Source organism: Plectropomus leopardus, chromosome 7 (genome assembly GCF_008729295.1).
Source record: "Plectropomus leopardus isolate mb chromosome 7, YSFRI_Pleo_2.0, whole genome shotgun sequence".
Taxonomy (NCBI): domain Eukaryota; kingdom Metazoa; phylum Chordata; class Actinopteri; order Perciformes; family Serranidae; genus Plectropomus; species Plectropomus leopardus.
Window position 1 is genome coordinate 5,664,001 of NC_056469.1, and position 20,570 is coordinate 5,684,570.

The window sequence follows — 20,570 nt, forward strand, 5'->3', positions numbered from 1 at the left end:
CGAAACTTTACAGGTGTGTAGTTAAGATCACAATGAAGATGGACATGGTTTGAGCAAAGGTACTGGCATGTTGGTGAGCGTCAGTCGCCCAAGTTTTTGAGGTGTGTCCCGCACGGTTGACACTGGTCAAAACCCTTGTCAGCTGTTTTGAGGTTGATTCAGCATGCTAGTGCACGGAAAATTTCTTTTTTTCAACATTGGGTTTTGTTATTAATGGGCTGACTGGCTAAATAGTCTTGAATCGGTGCTGATGATCTTCCAGTTTTTCCGTTTGAATTACGGACACAGACTATTGCCACCTGTTGCTATGGAGAGTTTTTCATTTCCTCTCACACAGGTGCAGAACGTACATGCTAGTTGACTCATTATGTAATCTTTGCGATATGGTCAAGTGCAACCTTTTGGCTGCGACACAGATGACATGAGGCATTGCAACATTTGGCCTTTTTCTCCACAAGTTATTTGATGCTGGTTTGGTGTGTCTGGGTCTTAACAGAAATTCTGTGGTGCTGGGCTGTTTTGCTGTCTAATCTCCTTCCTGACTGATGGCTTGTTGGCGTGCATCCACCCAGTCCCCCACACTGTCACTGCAGTGTGACTTTGTAGAGGCCCTGCAGGGTCAAATGGTGACTTCAGCTCACTGACAAATCAAATCAGCACCTCATTTATAAGGAGTTGAGTTGGCGTTTGTCTAAAGTGCCTTAACTGCTGGCTCCTCATAACTCATTAATGTAGAGAGGAGTCCAGATGTCATGTTTATTGAAAATTGACTGAGCTGTTGTTTCTTTGTCAGTCTGACTGTGATAGGGGCTGCATACAGTATATTTATGATTATTAGGGCTGTATAGGGCTCAAAGAAAATCTTGGTCAACTTAAATTCTACCTACTCTTCAACCAGTCGATTGGTCAGTGGGGGTGATTATCTCTAGATTAACTAATTGCCACATTGCACTGGGTGCACTCTACCTTATGTGTCCACCAAAACTTTTTTCTTGTCACAGAGCTTGACATTATCACTTGTTCATGTTCAACCCTTTAAAACCTGGGCCAACCATCTGATTTCTTGCAAAAACAAGGTAAGAAGGCAATGAGCAACTTAAGAATAAATGAACCAGAGCAAGAAATGAGTAAGAACATTGAGATACTTGAAAATTGGCACAAAAAATAAAACAAAAGCAAAAACAAACAAACAAACAAAAAGGAAACAGATAGGAGTTATAAGAAACAAAAATAAACAAACAGGGAAATAACCTGAAAAACGCATCAAAAGCTTAACATTATAGTTATTCTGTAAAATAATTTTAAATTGATAATATTATTAGAAATATGGTTCTCTGGAAATTTTGTTTTTGGTTTTTTTAAAAAATAAATCTCTGTATCTACTACCTTGTTTTTGCAGTCTTTGCAAAATTTCTTGCCTTTTTGCCCACGATTTTGAAAGAAATCAAGCCAATTTACCCATAGTTCAAATGTTTAAATATTATGAAAGGCACCTGAATGCAGCACAAGAGAAGTGATGTTGATCCAGGTTTCAAGGGGTTAAAAAACTCTCCCTCTCTTTGCTTTCTCTGTTGCACAGCCATTTCCCTTTCTTCCAGGAATTGTTTGAGGTCAGGTGGCTATAAAACCCCCCTCTCATCCCATCAACCTTTCTTAAAGTACTGTTTGTACCTCTTACTGAGGCCATAGTAACCTTGAATACTTGGATGTACAACTGGATGCTTTGTTTTGTTTTGTTTTGTGGGATGTCCTGTTTTGTAACCTTGACCAGAATAGCAGCAAATATATTTTAAGGGTAAAATCCCAGAGGCATGACGTGTTTTATCGGCCTTCTCTACCCCTGCCACGGTATCTTTTTCTCCATCCTCTGTTCTGATGTCTTCAGTTAACAGTCTTCTCAGTCTCAAGGACCCTGACACTAAGCCAAGAGTTTGACGTCAGACGGCGTTTGAACTTTGTGAAACGCTGTGGCTGACAATCAACTGCAGTTTTTGCAGTGTGTCCACCAATTAACTGTTATTAGTGGTCATATTGCCAATTCAGTGTGTTGAATTGATGGTTACAGCATTTAGTACATTTATATAATGTTAGAAAAAATGGAAGTCTTGTTTTAGTGCGACCAAAACTGGACTTTTAAAATACATGTAAACATGTTAGCCCAACTAAAAATGTATTGCATATTGCATATGCATATTGCTACCTACTGTAGTGGAGTTGGACATACTTAAATCAATAATTTGATTCTCCCCGGGTGCTTGTATGCTAGGACAAGGACAGAAGTCCATTTAAATGGCCCAATCGAGCTGTAACCGTAGCTCGACTTAACTGTGCATGTAAATGTACTGAGTCAGGGAGACAGAGCTCATCTTATTCTTCTATATCTGTCATTACAAGCAAAAGACCACAGAGTGACCATGCCAAATATGAGCAAAGTGAAAGTTTATTAGCACATTCTCAGTTTTTATACAGATCACTGAACAGCTATTTCCTTACACAGACACTGTACGTGTAACATTGCACAAATGTTCAGCCAATCTTGGTTGGCACTAGTTCTTAAAATTAAGCATTTGGTGATTTTTCTCAGACCAGACCTTTCCTTTATTGTGTTCACGTTTGTCTGAGAGCAAAGGTGTATCTCTTGTGCAAGGAAACTAGATTTTTATCACTCAGGGGTGCCATCTGTCTTGAACAATGTCCCTTTTATTTATTTATTTATTTTAATTTTCTGTGTAGCTTTTTTTTTCTCTGTCCTGTCCTCTTGCTTGTTCCCCTTTCCTGCATCTCTTTGGCCAACAGTGCAGTTTATTACACAATTTATTACATTATTTATGTGCAATAACGCAGACAACTTTGGGATATGCACAGAAGGCACATCTGAACCAACGGCCTCCTCCTGGAAACAATAGCTTCAGCCTTTCTGTAATTTGGCCCGCATAATCAGGTGCAGGTTCTGCGACTGAGCCCACCCATCCAGCCGGCCAAGTGACTCCAGGGCCAGGGCGAAATATTAAAAAAGAACATTTTCTGACATTAGTCTGATATTATATACTAGGTACAGTATTATCACTGGTCATATAATTGTTTATTGTCTTATCGGTGTACTGTTACTGCTGTAGTGAGATATAAACATGTGTAAGTTCTTACTTTCCCAGGCTCTCTGGTTGGAAGGATACGTAATGTTGTCCTGTTATTGAAACAGGACACTATTACTGTGGTCTTCTGTCTCCCTAATATCTTACCATACCTCTTCAGTTTCTAGTCAGCGTAATGTTTAGTGCTGGTGGTTAACCGATAATGATTTTAAATAAGATTGACATGTGTCTGCCATTCCTCACTGTCTGTCTACATTCTAGACTCAGTCCTCAGTAAAGTAAAATGATCCACAGCGGAGGAAGTCTCCCAGGCTCTCCGTGGCTTCGTGATTGAAACTTAATCTCGGGTCAGTCACAGAGGGGCTGGGAGGCTTCTGCTACAACTACGTCACACACTCTGGGGTTTCCCTCAGGAACCTCGGCTCGGCATATTTTGCAGCTGTCATCTTTGAACACATTGACTCCTCTTTATTTTTGAACATCATCTCTTTGTCAGCACTCCGACTGAAAGCATTGTGCATCAAATCACCTCAGCCCTCACTCTGTCAGAGATGACGTGCTTTGTCATGTAATTACATTTTCAGTTATGGAAGAAACAGCTAGTGGAGGAGTCAGGCAGACTGAAAACAGCAGTAGATTCTGCTCCAGAGTCTGGTTAAAGCTACACTTGGTAGCTTTTTTTTAAATTTTTTGTTATTTTTCTGAATCTGTTACTTCATCCCCACAGTAGTACACAAGACAGATGATCTGTGAGAAAATATCATACTCCTCTGCTTCCTCTCAGGGCTTCTTATGGCTTTTGCAAGAATCCAGGGCATGTGAACGAAACACAACAGTCAAAGTCGAGTCTCTTATGTAGCATTTTTTAACAATTTATTTATAGAGATTTTTCAGTAAATCAGACAAGACATTAACATCTAAAAGAAAGATCTAAAAGGGCACATATGAACAGAAATATAAGGAGACATGGAAGAAAAAAGAGAAAAAAGAAAAAAGTCACAAAATAGAAAACAACAAAACAAGTGCATTGCAGTGCATTTTAGCACATATACGACCAACCATTTGTGGAGGTATGAATTCAAAGTTTCCAGGCCACGTAGATTATTCACATACTTTATCAATGGGTTCCAGCTCTTGTAAAATCTCTAGATGGAGCCATTGAGGGTGCATCTTATTTTTTCCACCTTAATGTTCTGCATCACATCTTTTAATCCATTGGCCATGTAATGGGGGTAGAAACATATTTTAGTGAACTGTTTAGCTGTAAAATGAGAAAGTTTGCTCCAGCTGGTGGGCGGTGCTTAATTTTTTCTTGACTGTTTTCAATGTGGCTACTGGGACACAAACGTTGTAATTTTAAAGCTGCCCAGTACACTCAAATGTGTTTCTGAAAACATTTCAGGCAAGAAAAAGGCAATGCAGTGACAGAATCTTGATTTATATTTGATTAGAGTTGCATAGTTTGACAGTTTGACTGCAGTTCATGAGCAGTAATTGACATGATTGACAGCTGCGTTAGATTCCTCAGCTCTGATTTGTTGTTTTCCAACACCCACAGTGGATTCCTGTAAATGTCATTAGAAGCAACAATAGAGGGAAGAGACACATGATTTTTTTTTCTCCACAGACTCTTGTAATACTATGTTGATATAGTGACAGTTTGGGCAAATATGGCAAAAATTTAGTAACAAAAATGTTAAAAACTAACATTTACACAATAGAACTGATTAAAGTACACAAAAACATTTACAAGCTGGTGGTCTGGACAACAGTCTCACTGCTCACTGCTCTGTGCAAAGTCGTACTGCTGCCATTTTCTCCCTTTGTGGATTCCAAATTTGTATTTTGTAAATCAAATTATTTCTTGTGAGATTAGTGGCAGCGGGAGCAGAGAGCATCCACGACACAAGAAGGATTTGTTTTCCAGAAGAAGGTGTTGCTTAAGTGAGAAGAGAATTTATTTAAAGTGTGCCCACTTGTCACTCTGTCATTATCAATTAAGGTTTTCCACAGCACCAGTGGATTGGGAACCAAAAGTCGGCCACGGGATATTTTTACAGGGTCATAAATCAACATCTATTACAACACATTCTACTGTGGCATTTACCTGATGACACATACGGTCAACACGGTGATTGAGTACAGACAAAGCATCATTACTCATGTCAGGAGGACTCTGCAGCCTGGATTACAATGCTGATGAAAAGAGGGTGACAAAGTGGTTGTCCTGTATGCAGGTTTAGAAGCTCATTAATATGGGAAGATGGATTAAGTTGGTGTTTCCAGATGCTTACATAGGCCCCAGGTGCCTCACTACAAGTGTTAAAAAAAAGTTCTTTATCACCTTTTCTCGAATGTTAGCTTATTTTATTGTTCTTCATCTATATTTTATATGTAACACACTTACTTAAAGCATAATTTGCTTATAATGAGTGTTTTTGCTACTTTTATTCACCATTGTTTCATTTTTACCTGTAGACACCGATCTCTGTTTTCTCTCTGACCTTGGTGCATTTAGACTGCACGTAGGAACTCCTTCTGTGTTGTTATCATGGTTTCTTAACTTTTGTCTGATATGTCATGTTTTGACTTTTGCCAGATATGCTGTGATCGCTTTCGGGTGTGCCAGCTGTCCTAAGATCACGTGTGGCAGAGAGGGCTGCGGCACAGAGTTCTGTTACCACTGTAAGCAGCTGTGGCATCCCAACCAGACCTGTGATGCAGCACGACAGCAGAGAGCCCAGAGCCTCCGCCTCCGGACGGTCCGCTCGTCCTCCCTCAGCTACAGCCAAGAGAGCGGAGCTGCAGGTCGGCAGCTCTTTCCTTTTTCTGTATTCATCCCATGCATATCTGTCAAATCATCAGCTTAGATTATATTCAGTACATTACCACAAGTGGAATGATAGTTCTTTTTCTTAATGGGAGGCTTCTCTAGATTGGAGGCTGTGGAAATTGTTGGCAGAATAACCACGGATCCTTAAAAAGTATTAAAAGGCACTGAATTCATTAATCTAAAAATAAGGCCTTAATTAATTGAATCTTTCACAAGTCTTTCACAAATGCTCAGACATGGGAAGTAGGATTTTATGAATTCATGTTGCATTGTAAAATCTCAAAAATAATTGGCAACATTATTTTTAATTTTTTTTTTTGTTGCTAAACAATGCAGTTAATTCCTTTTCTTAAACCTGTCATGATGGGAATCCAAGCTGTGAAATCTCACATGCAGACTGAGAAACACAAAATCATCCAGAAAACAGGCCAGAAATACCAGGTATTTCCCCCAGGTCTTAAACTTAATTCTCATTGAAATCAAAAAAGCCTTAAGTCTTAAATCTAACCTGCCTTAAGCTGCAGGAACACCGCATAACTCATAATGCAGTGTAATGTGATATGTGTTTGTTCCTTTGATTTAATTACTGTAATAATTAGAATTGCTGGTGACAAATTGTTTGGAGGAAATGTTCATTCTCACCATGCTAAAGTTTTATTTCTGACTGAGCACAACTAGTTTGTTATTAGAAATCTAACAAGTCAAATCCAACAACAATACACACAATAAAGTCATTTTGTCTTTCCATCCTCTTTCAGCTGACGACATAAAGCCATGTCCACGCTGTGCTGCTTACATCATCAAGATGAATGACGGCAGCTGTAACCACATGACCTGCGCCGTCTGCGGCTGCGAGTTCTGCTGGCTCTGCATGAAGGAGATCTCAGACCTGCACTACCTGAGGTCAGTTTGAAAATAAATGCACACAGATCGTGATACACACAGACCCAGTTTGGGTATGTTTTTGCAGTGGACGTAAGTATCTTAAGACATGTTAAAGGGATAGTTCAGAGTGGGGTTGTATGGGGTGCTTATCCATAACAGGTGTGAAGTAGATGGCAGTCGGCATGCCCCCATATATTATTATTATTATTAACAATCTTAAATCTTTTTTTTGTAGTATTTTATCTCCTTTTTTCTTAAGACCTGTTAAGGGGATAGTTCAGAGTGGGGTTGTATGGGGTGCTTATCCATAACAGGTGTGAAGTAGATGGCAGTCGGCATGCCCCCATATGTCAAAAAAATAAAATAAAATAATAATAATAATAATAATAATAATAATAATAATAATAATAATATTTTATTGGTGGGAGTGCACAACTTGTAGGGAGGATGTTCAAACTTGTGGTGGTTTTGATTTGGTGGTTTTGTTGCGTCTGTAGTGGCTGAGATTGGGAACCTGTCCAGCAAGTTTCTGTTGTTCCACCTCTTTAAGTGTCTGACCCGTCTGGCTAAATTAAAATAAAGTATTTTGGAACAGCCATGAAGTTCGCCAGCACACTTAAGACCTTCGTCTCCACTGGGGGAAACTTTGTTCCCTCAGTTTGTGCAACAAGGGATGAAAAAGCTAAAGACCTATTATAGTATTGCTTGTATAAATGTTGCTTTTCTCAATCTTCTTAACCTTCCCCCTCTCCCTCTCTCAGTCCGTCAGGCTGTACTTTTTGGGGAAAGAAGCCATGGAGCAGGAAGAAGAAGATTCTCTGGCAACTGGGAACACTTGTTGGCGCCCCAGTCGGCATCGCACTCATCGCTGGCATAGCTATCCCCGCCATGATTATTGGCATCCCTGTGTATGTGGGAAGGAAGGTAAGGCCCGGGAGACAAATTCATGCACAGTAATCTGAACAAAAGCCAAGTTTTCCTGCTTGTAGTTTTCAGTACCTGGATGAGGCAGAACATTGACTCATTTGGATCTGTCACTGCTGAGATTTACTGTTCCATCACTTGATTGTATTACGCTATATGGATTATTATGAAGTCTTGATTCTGAGTGTTGGATTTAGATACATAGATTTTAACATTTGCTCTGCTTTCCCACAAGGCATAACTCTGCAGTACTGCAGTTTCAGTTGTAAACAGTCAGTGTTACGTAACGATGCATATCACAGTTAATCAGTGGTGGAAATAATCACACTGCGTGACCAGAGACAAGCACTGCATCAATCAGTAACGACTTAGTTATATTGTAAAACTTGCACACAAACTGTCATGTCTTTTCTCAGGCTCTTAACTTATCTGAAGCCAGCTGAGGTCATCCATCAGTAACCCGCCCTGTGTGTGCTTTCTGTTTCTGTGTACATATGCTTGTGCTGTATGGTATCACTCATTGGTCTGTTCAGTAAGAATTTGACATTACAATAAAACGAAAGCATTCAGACTCCCCAGAAATCCCCTCCTGAGCCTGCCAAGAAAAGAAGCCAGAGCCAACAAACTTTTTTCTTCCCCGACAAAACCAGACCACATTCAGCAGCGATCACATGACACGTGAAACATCTGAGCATGAATCACCTGCATTCCACATGCGCTGGATGAATGTAGCCGTTCAGTCGTGATTTTAAATCTGTATCTTGGTGAATCACCACACAAAGCCATGGCTATTTACTCGGAGCACAGTCACGTGTCATATTAGCTGTACTTTGTCCCCGTTGACCAAAAGCAGGAGTGTTAGGATAAAAGTAACAGGCAGTCTTTTGTGGGGAGTATGTGCAAAGGCATATTTACAATTTCTTCTGTGTGATATGTGTGTTTTTTGGATCAGAAATGCCAACCATCAAACAAAGCAATTATACTTTTTTTTTCACTAAAAGTTTTATTGGCAAGAGTTTTTCAACATTCAGTTTAAATTTAAACCTGTAAATACAAGTCAAATATATATGTCATTATTGCAGTGCTGTTTATGGGTTAATTTATGTCCAGTGTTGCAGTTTCCAGTCTTGTATAAGTTTTCTTAACATATGTATCTGTTTTCACAGACTTCAACAATAAGCTACCATAGGTCTGAGCCAGGGCTGATATTTTCCTTAAATTCCTAATTACATATTCTTTTAGTGTTCTGTTGATCTGATTTAACTCATTTAAAATGTTTAAGTGTTGCTGGCAGACATGTTTACATGTAATTTCAGTTGTCTTTTAAATGCTCTGATCTCAAAGTCTAGCCAGCTGTTGTATAGTGGCTGATTACTACTGGCATTCTGTAGCCTCTCTGTAGGCTACATCTACACTAATACATCGTAACGTCCCTCTTTGAGCAGGCAGTGAGACATTAGTCAGTTTCCTTGTTGCTTCTTTATTTCGCCCTGAACACAGGTTACTTTAGGCCGTAACCAATGCCAACACAAAACAGTAGCCTACCACTTCTAACTCTGCATCAGCCACTCACTTAGCTTTTCAGATCTGAGACTAACTCCTCCTAAGGATAACAACACATCCCTCCCTTAGCTCCCAGCCAATTACAGGTGTGCTAACTCCCACAGCTCACTGTCGCAGCTAGCTGACATGAAAATGGTTTTAAACAAAGTCCATTACAATATTTTCATTTAAAAACAACATTTTAAAATGAAAAAAAAAATCTCAGTACACATGAAAGTTTGAGCACTGTTTCAGAAATTATCTCCGTCCATACTTACATGCCTAAAAAACACATATCACATGATTATTCGCAGACACCAGAAATGCGCATGCCAATTCAAAAAAGAAGCGCATTGTCTAAGCAGGGTTTGGTTGCGTATTTACATAAAATACAATAAACCCCCCCCCCCCCCCCCCCCACCCCCCTCCCCCCCCCCCCCCCCCCCCCCCCCCCCCCCCCCCCCCCCCCCCCCCCAATTACTTATCTATGAATTTCTGTGGCCCTATATACTACATGATGCAGTACTGTTGTGTGTATATTCATCTTTTTATTTTCCTGAGACATTCCCCTTAGTGACCTGAAAGTTCTGGTTCGTTTTGCCTGTATGTTTGTTATGTTTCTATAAAAACCTGAATCTTTGCACTTAAAAATAAAGTATAAAAAAAAAATACAATAAAAAAGTGAAAAGTAAGGCCATATATTTCTTTTCTTGGACCGATGATGACGTAGATCTGATATGGAATGAAGCACCTGAGTCTTAAGGCAGTCGTGGCTGAGGAAAACAGATTGGGAGTCGTTGCAAAGCAAATATGGCGACACAGCAGAGCGGTAGCATTATCTGTTATCAGAGGAAGCCATGGCAATGTGAAAGGAGTACCCACACAAGAAGGATGAAATCACAAAATATCATAGGCCTTCCTATAATGTTTTGGCTCGATGCGTCATGACTGATAAGTCTCTGCTTCCGCCCCTCTAAAACTAAAACAAACACTGAAATTTTCAAACTTAAAAAAGCTTTTCTGTGTTCCAGAATGAGTAGTATGAATGCTAGACATAAATGTAGCAATAGTTGTGTTTTAAACTGAAGATTTTGTTTCCACTCTGGCTCTGTGGCTAGCATCTGTGAAGGTATTTATGTTGTTACCAGAATGACTCCCAGTAGGCTCTTTATTTGTTCAAGGCTACGATCACACTCAAACGTGAAGTGTGCATGGAAACGTAAAATAAAATGTGAAAGGAATAAAATTGTAGGATAGCTGGCTGTGGGTTGTTTGGGGTAGCAGGCTTTTTCTCAGTCCAATAGTAGCTCAACAACATTAACATTGTATTTTGCTTCGCACTCCCGCATTGCTGCACCTCTTTAAAATGTTGAATTTTCCATAATTTATGCTGATTATACACTATTTTTAGTATTATTTTTCATTAGTGTTATGTCAGTGGGTTTTATTTCCATCTTATGTTGTGCAGTCTGTGCATTTTATTTTAGCATTATTTTTTATCTTATTTTTTACTAGTATTTTCAATTGGGTTTTTTTGGGGTTTCCATGTGAAGATGTTTTCTGTGTATGTTCTTTTTACATGCAGGTTTTATTATGTCTTTATGTCCTCTATGTTTTTTCATGTGTAGCACTTGGTGCATGTAATTTCTTTGATGTTAAGCACAGTGGGCTGCATTTCTTGTATGAAAGGTGCTATACAAATTAAGTTTATGTTATTATTACATATTATTAATCTTATACAAAAAGTATGAGCCTTCTACAAAACCAAACAATGGTGAATCAGCAGTAACTTTGTATTGGTAATTTCTCTGTCAGATCCATAACCGCTATGAAGGCAAAGATATCTCCAACCACAAGAGGAACCTGGTGATCGCTGGTGGAGTGACTCTCTCTGTCATCGTGTCTCCAGTGGTGGCTGCAGTCACTGTCGGTCAGTCTGTTCTCCAATGTCTCTCTCTCTCTTTGTCTCTGTGTCTGTGTCTCTGCTGTGGCTCTCTGCACGCTGGAAGATTTTTATTGATGTATCCTTGTTTGACTCTGCTGGCTTCGGGAATTTCTTTTGTTTAATGTTGAGTTTATATTGTGCAAAAGTGTGTTTTCAGAGCCAGTTGGATTTTTTTATGAGTTATTACATAAAGATGGAAAAGCTGAAGGATATTTAGACTGTTTTGATTTCCATGTGTCAGCAGCAGTGACCTTCGCTGTTTTTCCTCAGTGCCTTGGTCTAACATGTCCCTAATGTCTCTGTCTCTCTGTCTCTTGCACCCCCCAGGCATTGGAGTTCCAATCATGCTGGCTTACGTCTACGGTGTGGTGCCCATCTCGCTGTGCCGGAGCGGAGGTTGTGGTGTCTCAGCTGGGAATGGCAAAGGAGTTCGCATAGAGTTTGACGACGAGAATGACATGAATGTTGGCAGCGGGGCAGCTGCCACCGGTAAGCTTCAGTGCCCCCACACACACACAAACACACACACTGACACCCAAAAGTGACTTTGTGTGTTTATGCTCATGTCAGCAAAACAACTACATTTGCTGACAGATACACAACTGAGTCCCAGTTTGAAAAAATGAAATCTGCTGCTGGTCTCGCAGATTTTTAGTGCTCCTTTTCTCTTTTACTTTAACCCTTTGAAACCTGGATAGACATCACTTTCTTTGTGCTGCCTTTAAATACAGTATATATATGAGGGAAACATGAGGGAAAAAAAGGCAATAAGCAACTGTGAAAGAAATGTTTCACAAATTCCAAGATATAGCAGATTTACAAAAATACCAGTATTTAATATGTAAAAGCTAGGGGCAAAAATTCGTGAAAAAATATTTATAATTATCATGATTACATATGTATTATTAATTTCATTTAAGCATTTTTTACAGTCATTTCCTTGTGTGCGTGCGTGTGCGTGTGCATGTGTGTGTGTGTGCATGTGTGGTTTTTTGGCTTGCTATTTTTCAGGTAACTTTTTTGCAAGTTTTTTTTGCCGAATTTTGGGTCAATTTTTCTTAAGTTCCTCATTGCCTTCTTACCGTGTTTTTGAAAGAAATCAAGCCAGTTGGCTCTGGCTGTAGAGGGTTAACAGAAAAAGGTTGTCTCTTTGGCTCCTCTGGTAGATCAAAAGCTCTCAGCTTTTTAGAAAAATGCACTTCCCACAATTTTTCACATTTAAATTTCATCAGAAAACTTTTTAGACATAGCTGGTGATGGGCAGACTGATTCTTTTAACAGCATCTGTTCCTTCGAGTTGATATTTTTTGCAAAACCAGTTTGTCTGTGACACTCAGTTATAGCATGTGCACGTCTGACTGTTAGTGCTGCCAATCCCACAAAACTTCTTTCAATGCATTACCAGCATCATGCATACATTTATATTCATAAAGATAGAATATTTAGTTTTTGCAATTCACCATCTTACTTGTATGAAGTGAGGCTATGTGAGCTCAATATTTTACAGACATGTCACTGACAAACAATCTGTCATCCTTGAGGAGGATGTAGCAGACTTGGGGTGCATTCAAATGGTGTCAGAATAATCTGAAAGATGAGTTTCCTATCTTATTTCATGGCTCACCTGATCCGTTCCCTTTGTTTGTCTTTACGAACCTGTTGTTTAAACACTGAACAATAAATTACAACATATCCTCTTTGTAGCATCCATGTTGTTTTCACATTACAACTTAGAGCATATGAATACACCGCAGTCGGGATAATGGCTATCCGAGAAGCATGTGAATGCACCACTGATCTTCAGTGATCTTTCACCACTGATCAGGTTTTGACCAGAGTCAGATTTAATTACTTGTCTTTCTCTCACGGTAGCAGGTGGCATGAGAACAGGTGACCCAGCACATACTAGACATTAAAAACAGTTGTTCAAAAAAGATTTATTCGTTCATTTTTGCCCTTAACTAAACACAGCACTATCTTTTGTTCCTAACTTAAATTAATGGAGATTGATGATCATTATTGTATCCTTTATTCTCATATTTCAAAATGTTACTTCATGTTTGCGCTTCTGTGCAGATACCACATCAGTGGCAGACACCAGGAACAACCCCAGTATAGGTGAAGGCAGTGTTGGGGGCCTGACAGGCAGCCTGAGTGCCAGCGGCAGCCACATGGACCGTCTGGGGGCTATCAGGGACAACCTGAGTGAGACAGCGTCCACTATGGCCCTGGCTGGAGCCAGCATCACCGGCAGCCTCTCTGGCAGCGCCATGGTCAATTACCTAAACAGGTACTGAAACAGCAACACATGCTATGGGTTTTAAATGTTCATGAGACTTTGGACTTGCTGTTGCTTTCCTGCATTGTCTAAATCCACCCCTTCACATGTTGTCAGGCTGGAGGTGCAGGCTGATGTGCAGAAGGAGCGCTGCAGCCTGAGCGGCGAGTCTGGCACCGTCAGCCTGGGCACAATCAGCGACAACGCTAGCACCAAAGCAATGGCTGGATCCATTCTTAACGCCTACATGCCCCTCGACAGGTGAGCATCGTTTATTTTTTTTTGGCATGAGGGAACAGACTGTTCATTGGCAGCATCTGTGTGCTTCTTTGTAGTTTGTGTCCTTCCAGAAATCTGTATTAACAAACAGATTGCAGTAAAATATCTAGTAAGTGCACACCTGTGATCACATAAGGCAAACACTGTGTTAATATCACTCTAACAGCAGCACTGATCTGATCACGGCTGTTGACATACTCTGTTACTTGGCAGAAGAATATCATTAAATTATTTATATTTCAAATAATTTAAAGATAAAATATTAATTGAGCATGTGGATTTACTTTATTAATGATAAGAATCCAGTATTTATTATGGAAGCATTTAGTACTGAATGATGTTACAACAGCTCCTCATGCCTAATGATGCCTCTTAAGCAAAGTGCACACAGCACAGCTTTGAAGTTAATAGATTGTTGCTCTGTTCAGACTATACAACTTGCTGTCTAGTAATTAAGTCGAGTAATTTTCACACTTCATGACTGACCGACCACAACGGGTCACACACACACTGCAAGATCTTTGAAAAGAAGGAATCCCAGAGGGGAAAAACATTGCATGCAATAGTCCACCTTCCACCTTGTATTTCCCTTTGCTCTGTCACTGTCTCACTCCCTCTCAAACAAACGCATCCACCTTGGAAAGTACTGCAGCACCGCTTGTCTCTGTCTTCAATACTGCCATTGGCTGTAGCTCGCCAACAAGGTCCCTGATACATCCAAATATTTAGTATGCTAGTGTTTTATAGCTGGGAATCACCAGAGACCCTCAGTATGTTATTATCACAACACTAAGGTCACAATACAGTATTGTTGCGATTTTTAATGTTTCACAATATGCTGAGTATTGATATAACATATTTGTTACCTTTTTTACACTCCAAATTAAGAAAAATCGTGGTGAGCGTTTGTTTTTATCTATTAAGATAGAATTTTCAGTCACTTCAGTAATTTTTAGTGCAATGACAATATATCTAGTGAACTAAATCAGCAATGATTTTATTATACTAGCAGGCCACCAAATGTTTTACTTGTATTTGCACCATTTAAAATTTAAATAATAACAAATATCAGTACTTGGCATCCATGTATCGATGCAATATTACAAAATATTGTGATACTATGCTGTATCAGTTTTTTCCCCCACCTTGAGTTTTCGAGTCTTTGGACAGCTCACACATAATGAAACAGCCTTTTGAGGCTCACTGCTTAATCCTGCTACACAAACATCCACATGCTTCACATTCACACCCACATACAGTAATTACAGGATTTTTATTTTTTGTGCTAAAAAGAAGCTTTTTTTGTCACATGCTTCCCTCCTCCCTCCATGTTCTAGAGATGGGAACAGTATGGAGGTCCAGGTTGACATTGAATCCAAACCGGGCAAACTGCGGCACCACAGCGGCAGCAGCAGCGTCGACGACGGCAGCCAAGTCGGCCGCTGCGGCTGGACCTGCCCCTCCAACGGCTGCACCTCCTCAGAAGGCAGAGGAACCTCCAATAAGTGGGCCAAAGAGGCCTCCTGCTCATCCTCCTCCAGCTCGGGCGGCAAAAAGAGCAAAGGCAAGCTGCGCAAGAAAGGCGGTGGAGGCACCAAGATCAACGAGACGCGGGAGGACATGGACGCTCAGCTGCTGGAGCAGCGCAGCACCAACTCCTCAGAGTTCGACTCCCCCTCACTGAGCGGCAGCCTGCCCTCCGTGGCCGACTCTCACTCCAGCCACTTCTCCGAGTTCAGCTGCTCCGACCTGGAGAGCATGAAGACATCCTGTAGCCACGGCTCCGGTGGAGGCGACTACCACACGCGCTTCGCCACAGTCAGCCCCTTACCCGAGGTGGAGAACGACCGCCTGGAGACGTGCCCCGCGTCATCATCCTCCTCACAGGGACAAGCAGCTGTGATCACCCCCCAGTCCCCTACCTCCACCTCCTCCTCCCTGGGCCACGGTGCAGAGCTCTCCCCTCTATGCTTCATCACAGAGGAGAATGTCAACCTGGTGTGCCCTGCTGAGCTGGACTCTCTCAGTAACACCAGAGAGCTGCTGAAAGAAACCAACAACAACCACCACCAACCCCAACACCCGCCCCAAACCCAGCAGCAGCCCAAGAACTCCTGTATACAGACTGACATCTGAAAAATCTCAATACCTTAAGTGCTGCACAGACGCTCTTTTTAGTTAACATCTCCTCCACTCAACTAACAACCACAAGCTTACAGTTTAACCTGCATTTTCTGTTCTTCCCTTGCAAAGGGAACGTGTTATTTTGGGATTTATGTCCTTCATAAAAAGCAACGCTGAGTAAAACAGAGATGTGTGTGTGTCCGCTGACTGCCAGAGGGCTTGTTGTAAGTAAGAAGAGTTTTCCAAAGTGCAGCCTTGTGAGAAGTGTTAAGGTTGTGAATGCTGGTGTTTCTCCCTGTGCGGCCCGCAGACTGCTGACACTTTTTTTTTCCGACAGTTCACTCGCTCACCACTTGTAACAGAGACACTGATTCGGTCGCTGTCTTATTGATCTGTGTAGGTTAAAAATAAAACCACTGTGCCGGTTTTTGCTAGTTTTTTGATTTTTGGCTTTTACAATGCGGATGCAACACCACGCAGGAATCTTAATGTTACTGCTTTCCAGGAGTGAACTCAAAACAGGGACCAGGCAATATGATTCACTATTTCCTCTTTTTATTTCCCCCCACATGTATTAGTAACACAGGAACCTTTGTGTTCTTGTCTGTATTTATTATTAGATTTCTTTTGTTTGTTTGAAACGAACCCTCTAATGTAAAATTAAAAGGCCTGGGCTCCTGCGTCATTTTAGCACTAAAACTAACTTGTAACACACAACAAAGATTCTCTTCATATGGATGGACATAGCTGTAGTCCATGGCATCTGTCAGCTCTATTGCAGCCTGGTAACCAGAGTTTAGGCTTGTAGCTTAGGCTTTGGTGGTATTGGGCTCAAGTGATCAATCTGAGACCCTCGGTCAACTGAGATTGCTTCAAGTTGAGCAGTCATATTTCCCTGTGCAGTGCACTTCTGGGGATGTTTTGGTCCCCAGATTTTGCTGCTGAGTGAGTGCTCTTGACTTTCACACTACTCTTTTCACAAAGTCAGCGGCACAGAGGGAGAGAGAGACCGCACTATTAGGTAAAGAAGTGGTGAATTTACAGCTCACAGTAAGTTAACAGGATACAGTCTCTGGCTTTTGTTGATATTTAGTGTTTGCAAAATAAAAAAAAGCGTGTGGCGCTGAGCCCCTACAGAATGATTAAAAAAAAAAAGTAATAATCTCACACCTATTTTCTTTATTAAACAGAAAAATTTAAATGTATACCTTTTGGATTAAAGACTGATGAGTTTAAATAGCCTTGTTAATTCATAAAAAACATTTTGTTCAAACTCAACAAATTAAAAAAAAAACAAAAAACATTTTGGTTACTTGTACTGGTAATCTAGTTAATAAGTCCACTATTCCAACAATCAGCAGCTCTGGTTTGGATGAAATAAAAAAAAAAAACATGCCGTTATTCCTCATGGTTTCTCTGCCGCCAGCTGTTTACAGTCCTGTAACTCCACCACTAGGTGTTGCTCTGTCTTTCAGCTCAGCTGCCTGTTCTGAGAGAAGAGCTCTGGTGGTGCCTGCTGTGCACTACATATGATGAGTTTCATAGAAAGAGGAGTGTCTGTGTTTATGACGGTATTGAAAAACATGCCCTTGGGGATTTCGAAATATACTTGTATACTGTAACACCGTGTGAATGCCCAAGCCTACTGTAGCTGAAACCATCAGTGTGTGGTTTTTAGTGCCAAGATGATTTTGTGAGCCCAGGCCTTGTTAAGTTCTGTGGAAAGCTTGTGATGATGTGTCGGGGGTTTGGGGTGGATGAGGGGTTTCGATTTGTTAAGAAAGGTCTCTGGAAGGCCACGGTTTTTGGAGATAATGCTGAAAGTCATTATAATAACATTAACCAATGGGTTGGTCAATTCTGTGAAATTGTATAAAGAAAATGTTTCGTCCTGTTCAAAGGTGATTTATTCAGGCTGATGGCCTCGCCTCACTGAGTAAGAGAGAGCTTTGATACCTTTTCTTTGTTAACTCATGGTGCCTTCAAGAAGCTGTTTGTGTTCTCCGTTTTCTCTCTCCACTGTGTCTTCAAGACTCCACACGATGACGACAACGACTCATTATAGGTTGCAGAATGTCTGTCTGTGTAGGAGGGATGCTCATTCACGCACGCGCGCACACACACACACACACACACACACAACATACTGTGGTAGACATGGTAAATGAAGACTTTTCAATTGCCTACCAAAGACAGCACTCAGGCTCTTGTTAAATCTTATACCTTTGACTTGTCACCTGTAGTCACAGTATAGTGCGTCCTTTTTACACCACCATGGGGATGAATGAAGACAAGACCCGGGATTATACAGACATACAGACTGCTGTTTTGTACATGCTTCACAAATGCTACGCAAATAACTGAGGCCAGGACGGCCCTGAGGCACCTGCACTGTTACCTGTATTTCTTATGACATTGATGTTCTGCAATGCACACAGGGTTAATAGGGATTCATAGGTTGGTTCTGGGGGTACCTTCCCAGTTGATTTGTCCTGTGATTCCTGTCTGTGTTGCCAATCGGTGCTGCTGAGCAGACTTGAAGTCAAATTTCTGTTTTCAACACTTTTTTTTTTCCAGAGTGTTTGCCTGTCTTTACTGCTCAGTGGTCAGCTTTATTGAGGCCACTAAGGCGGCTCAGGTGAACCTCTACCAGGTAGGTAAATGCATCTTGAATGGTATTTTGACCCAGGTCTGTTACTGAATGAACACTGAGTTTGGTTCGGCGGAGAAGGCTTACATGCTGCAGTCCTCTCCTGTGTTAAAGAAAACAATGTTTTTGTCCTTCATCCCCTGTTCGGTTTTTTCATTCTTCATTAAAACTCCAGTTTCTTGATCCTAATTTGAACACTAGTGCCAGATATAATTTGTAATTTGTGCAGAATGGCATAAGGTATTTGTATATTTGTTTGGTAATTTGCTTTACTATATGCGTGTAAATGCATATCAGAAAAATAAAAAAAATATATATGAAATTTTGTCCCGTCCTTCATTTTTAGGAAATACAAGCACTGAAAATTAGTAGGGTATTCCATTTTTATTTTATTTAACTATTTATTTCATCTTAGCACAGAAAAGAAGACATTTTTCAGGTTATTGAATAGCCCTCTGTGAATACTGTACACATTTTTTATATCTCTGCTGAAATATTGTAAAACTATAGAACATGGGAAATTATTGCCTCTTTGCCCCAACTTGTCACCCTGAACTAAATTTGGTACATTCATGTAGAAGTGATAAAACATTTACAACAAAGAATGGTTTGGATTCAGGCAATCCTTAAAATGTAAGATTACTGGAATGTTCAATATTTAAGGGGTAACTGGTATTTTTCCATGTCTAATGGAAACAACAACTTTTAAAATTGTTCTAGTACTGATGATGAGCGCTGCAGTGGCCAAACAGGCTGCAATGTAACTACTAGGGGCAACTGTGCACTGTCAATATATGTCTGCTGAAAGTGTTTGTTTTTGTCATTGGCAGGCTCAGAATATCACCACAAGTTTCTGTTAACATAATGGAGAGGATACCTAAGAATGAAGAATACAGTTTTTGTTTTTTAACCAGAAACGGCCCTGGAATTGCTATCATGGACTGAGGGCCAAACTCACCAGACTCCATTTAAGTGAACAGTGATTTTAGCATGTATGGTACCAGCATATTTTTTACATCTAACTGGGTGAATCAAGAGTTAAATGCAATCAAAATAGAGTCAGTGATTATCGGAACAGTGGGAAGACTAACCAAGATGGTTTCGTTTTATTTCATTTCTGTTGACTTTGATTGAGATGTTTTTTAAGATTATAATAAATGTGTACTTAAATTGAGTCTGGTTGGTTTGGCGATGGTTATTTCAGGGCTCTTTCTAGTTAAATAAAAAACATTTTACTTTTTAACAAAAAGGTCTGTCTCTGTGGGCTCCTTTCCATAATGTTGTCAGACACTTAAAAAACCAATCTGCACCTGTCAGTTGTAAAAACAAACACTTTTAGTGGACGTACATCGACAGTGCTCAGCTGCCCCTGAGTGGTTACATTGCAGCTAATTTTGTTGCTGCCAGCTGCAGAGCTCTCGACCAATACTGGACCTGTTGGGAGCCATTTTAGCAAGCCCTTATGATTTCCCATTTTTTGAGTCACTTGAACGCATCACCTGACCTGGCATCTCTGGAGGCAGCAGGTGTGATTAATTAGTTGAACAGGGAAGACACCAAGAGGATACAGTCTTCAGCCACCGTGTGTTTGGTCAAAACTTAGTTTTATTGTTTGGTAGATTTGTTTATCGCCTTATTGGTTGAAACTTTTTTTTTTGCAAATGCCTGTTTATTTTGGAGGAATGTACGTTTGCATATTTTTAAAATTTCATTTCGATGCGACAGACAAATCCACATCCGGCTACACTAACATCCTGACAAAGAATCGACACCCGTGGGACCATCAGACAAATGGTGAGTACAACCACAGACAGCGAGCTCGTCCAATCTGGCGTCTGTTTACGGCGAGTTCAAGCTTATTTAGGACCAATTAAAAGAAAAAACTGTTTCCATCAGTCACTTAGACACAAAAACATAGAAAATAAGGTCCAGGTTGAAAAATACCACAGTTGCCATTTAACATTGATAGAATGTCTTTAAATTAGCAAATAAATGACATATTTAAACATCTAACGTGC

At 40.4% G+C, this 20,570-nt stretch overlaps 1 protein-coding gene across 1 annotated transcript in view; it reads left to right on the forward strand.

Annotated features, from left to right (window-relative positions):
- The window catches only part of rnf19a (ring finger protein 19A, RBR E3 ubiquitin protein ligase), a 38,978-nt gene extending 22,893 nt beyond the window's left edge, over positions 1–16,085 (forward strand). Inside the window, exons 3-10 of the mRNA XM_042489826.1 lie at positions 5,692–5,900; positions 6,684–6,828; positions 7,572–7,734; positions 11,092–11,206; positions 11,549–11,710; positions 13,298–13,511; positions 13,617–13,760; positions 15,116–16,085. Of these exons, the coding sequence (XP_042345760.1) occupies positions 5,692–5,900; positions 6,684–6,828; positions 7,572–7,734; positions 11,092–11,206; positions 11,549–11,710; positions 13,298–13,511; positions 13,617–13,760; positions 15,116–15,914 (1,951 nt within the window). The 3' untranslated portion in view covers positions 15,915–16,085. The remainder of the gene's footprint in view (positions 1–5,691; positions 5,901–6,683; positions 6,829–7,571; positions 7,735–11,091; positions 11,207–11,548; positions 11,711–13,297; positions 13,512–13,616; positions 13,761–15,115) is intronic.
- Positions 16,086–20,570: the final 4,485 nt, after the last annotated feature.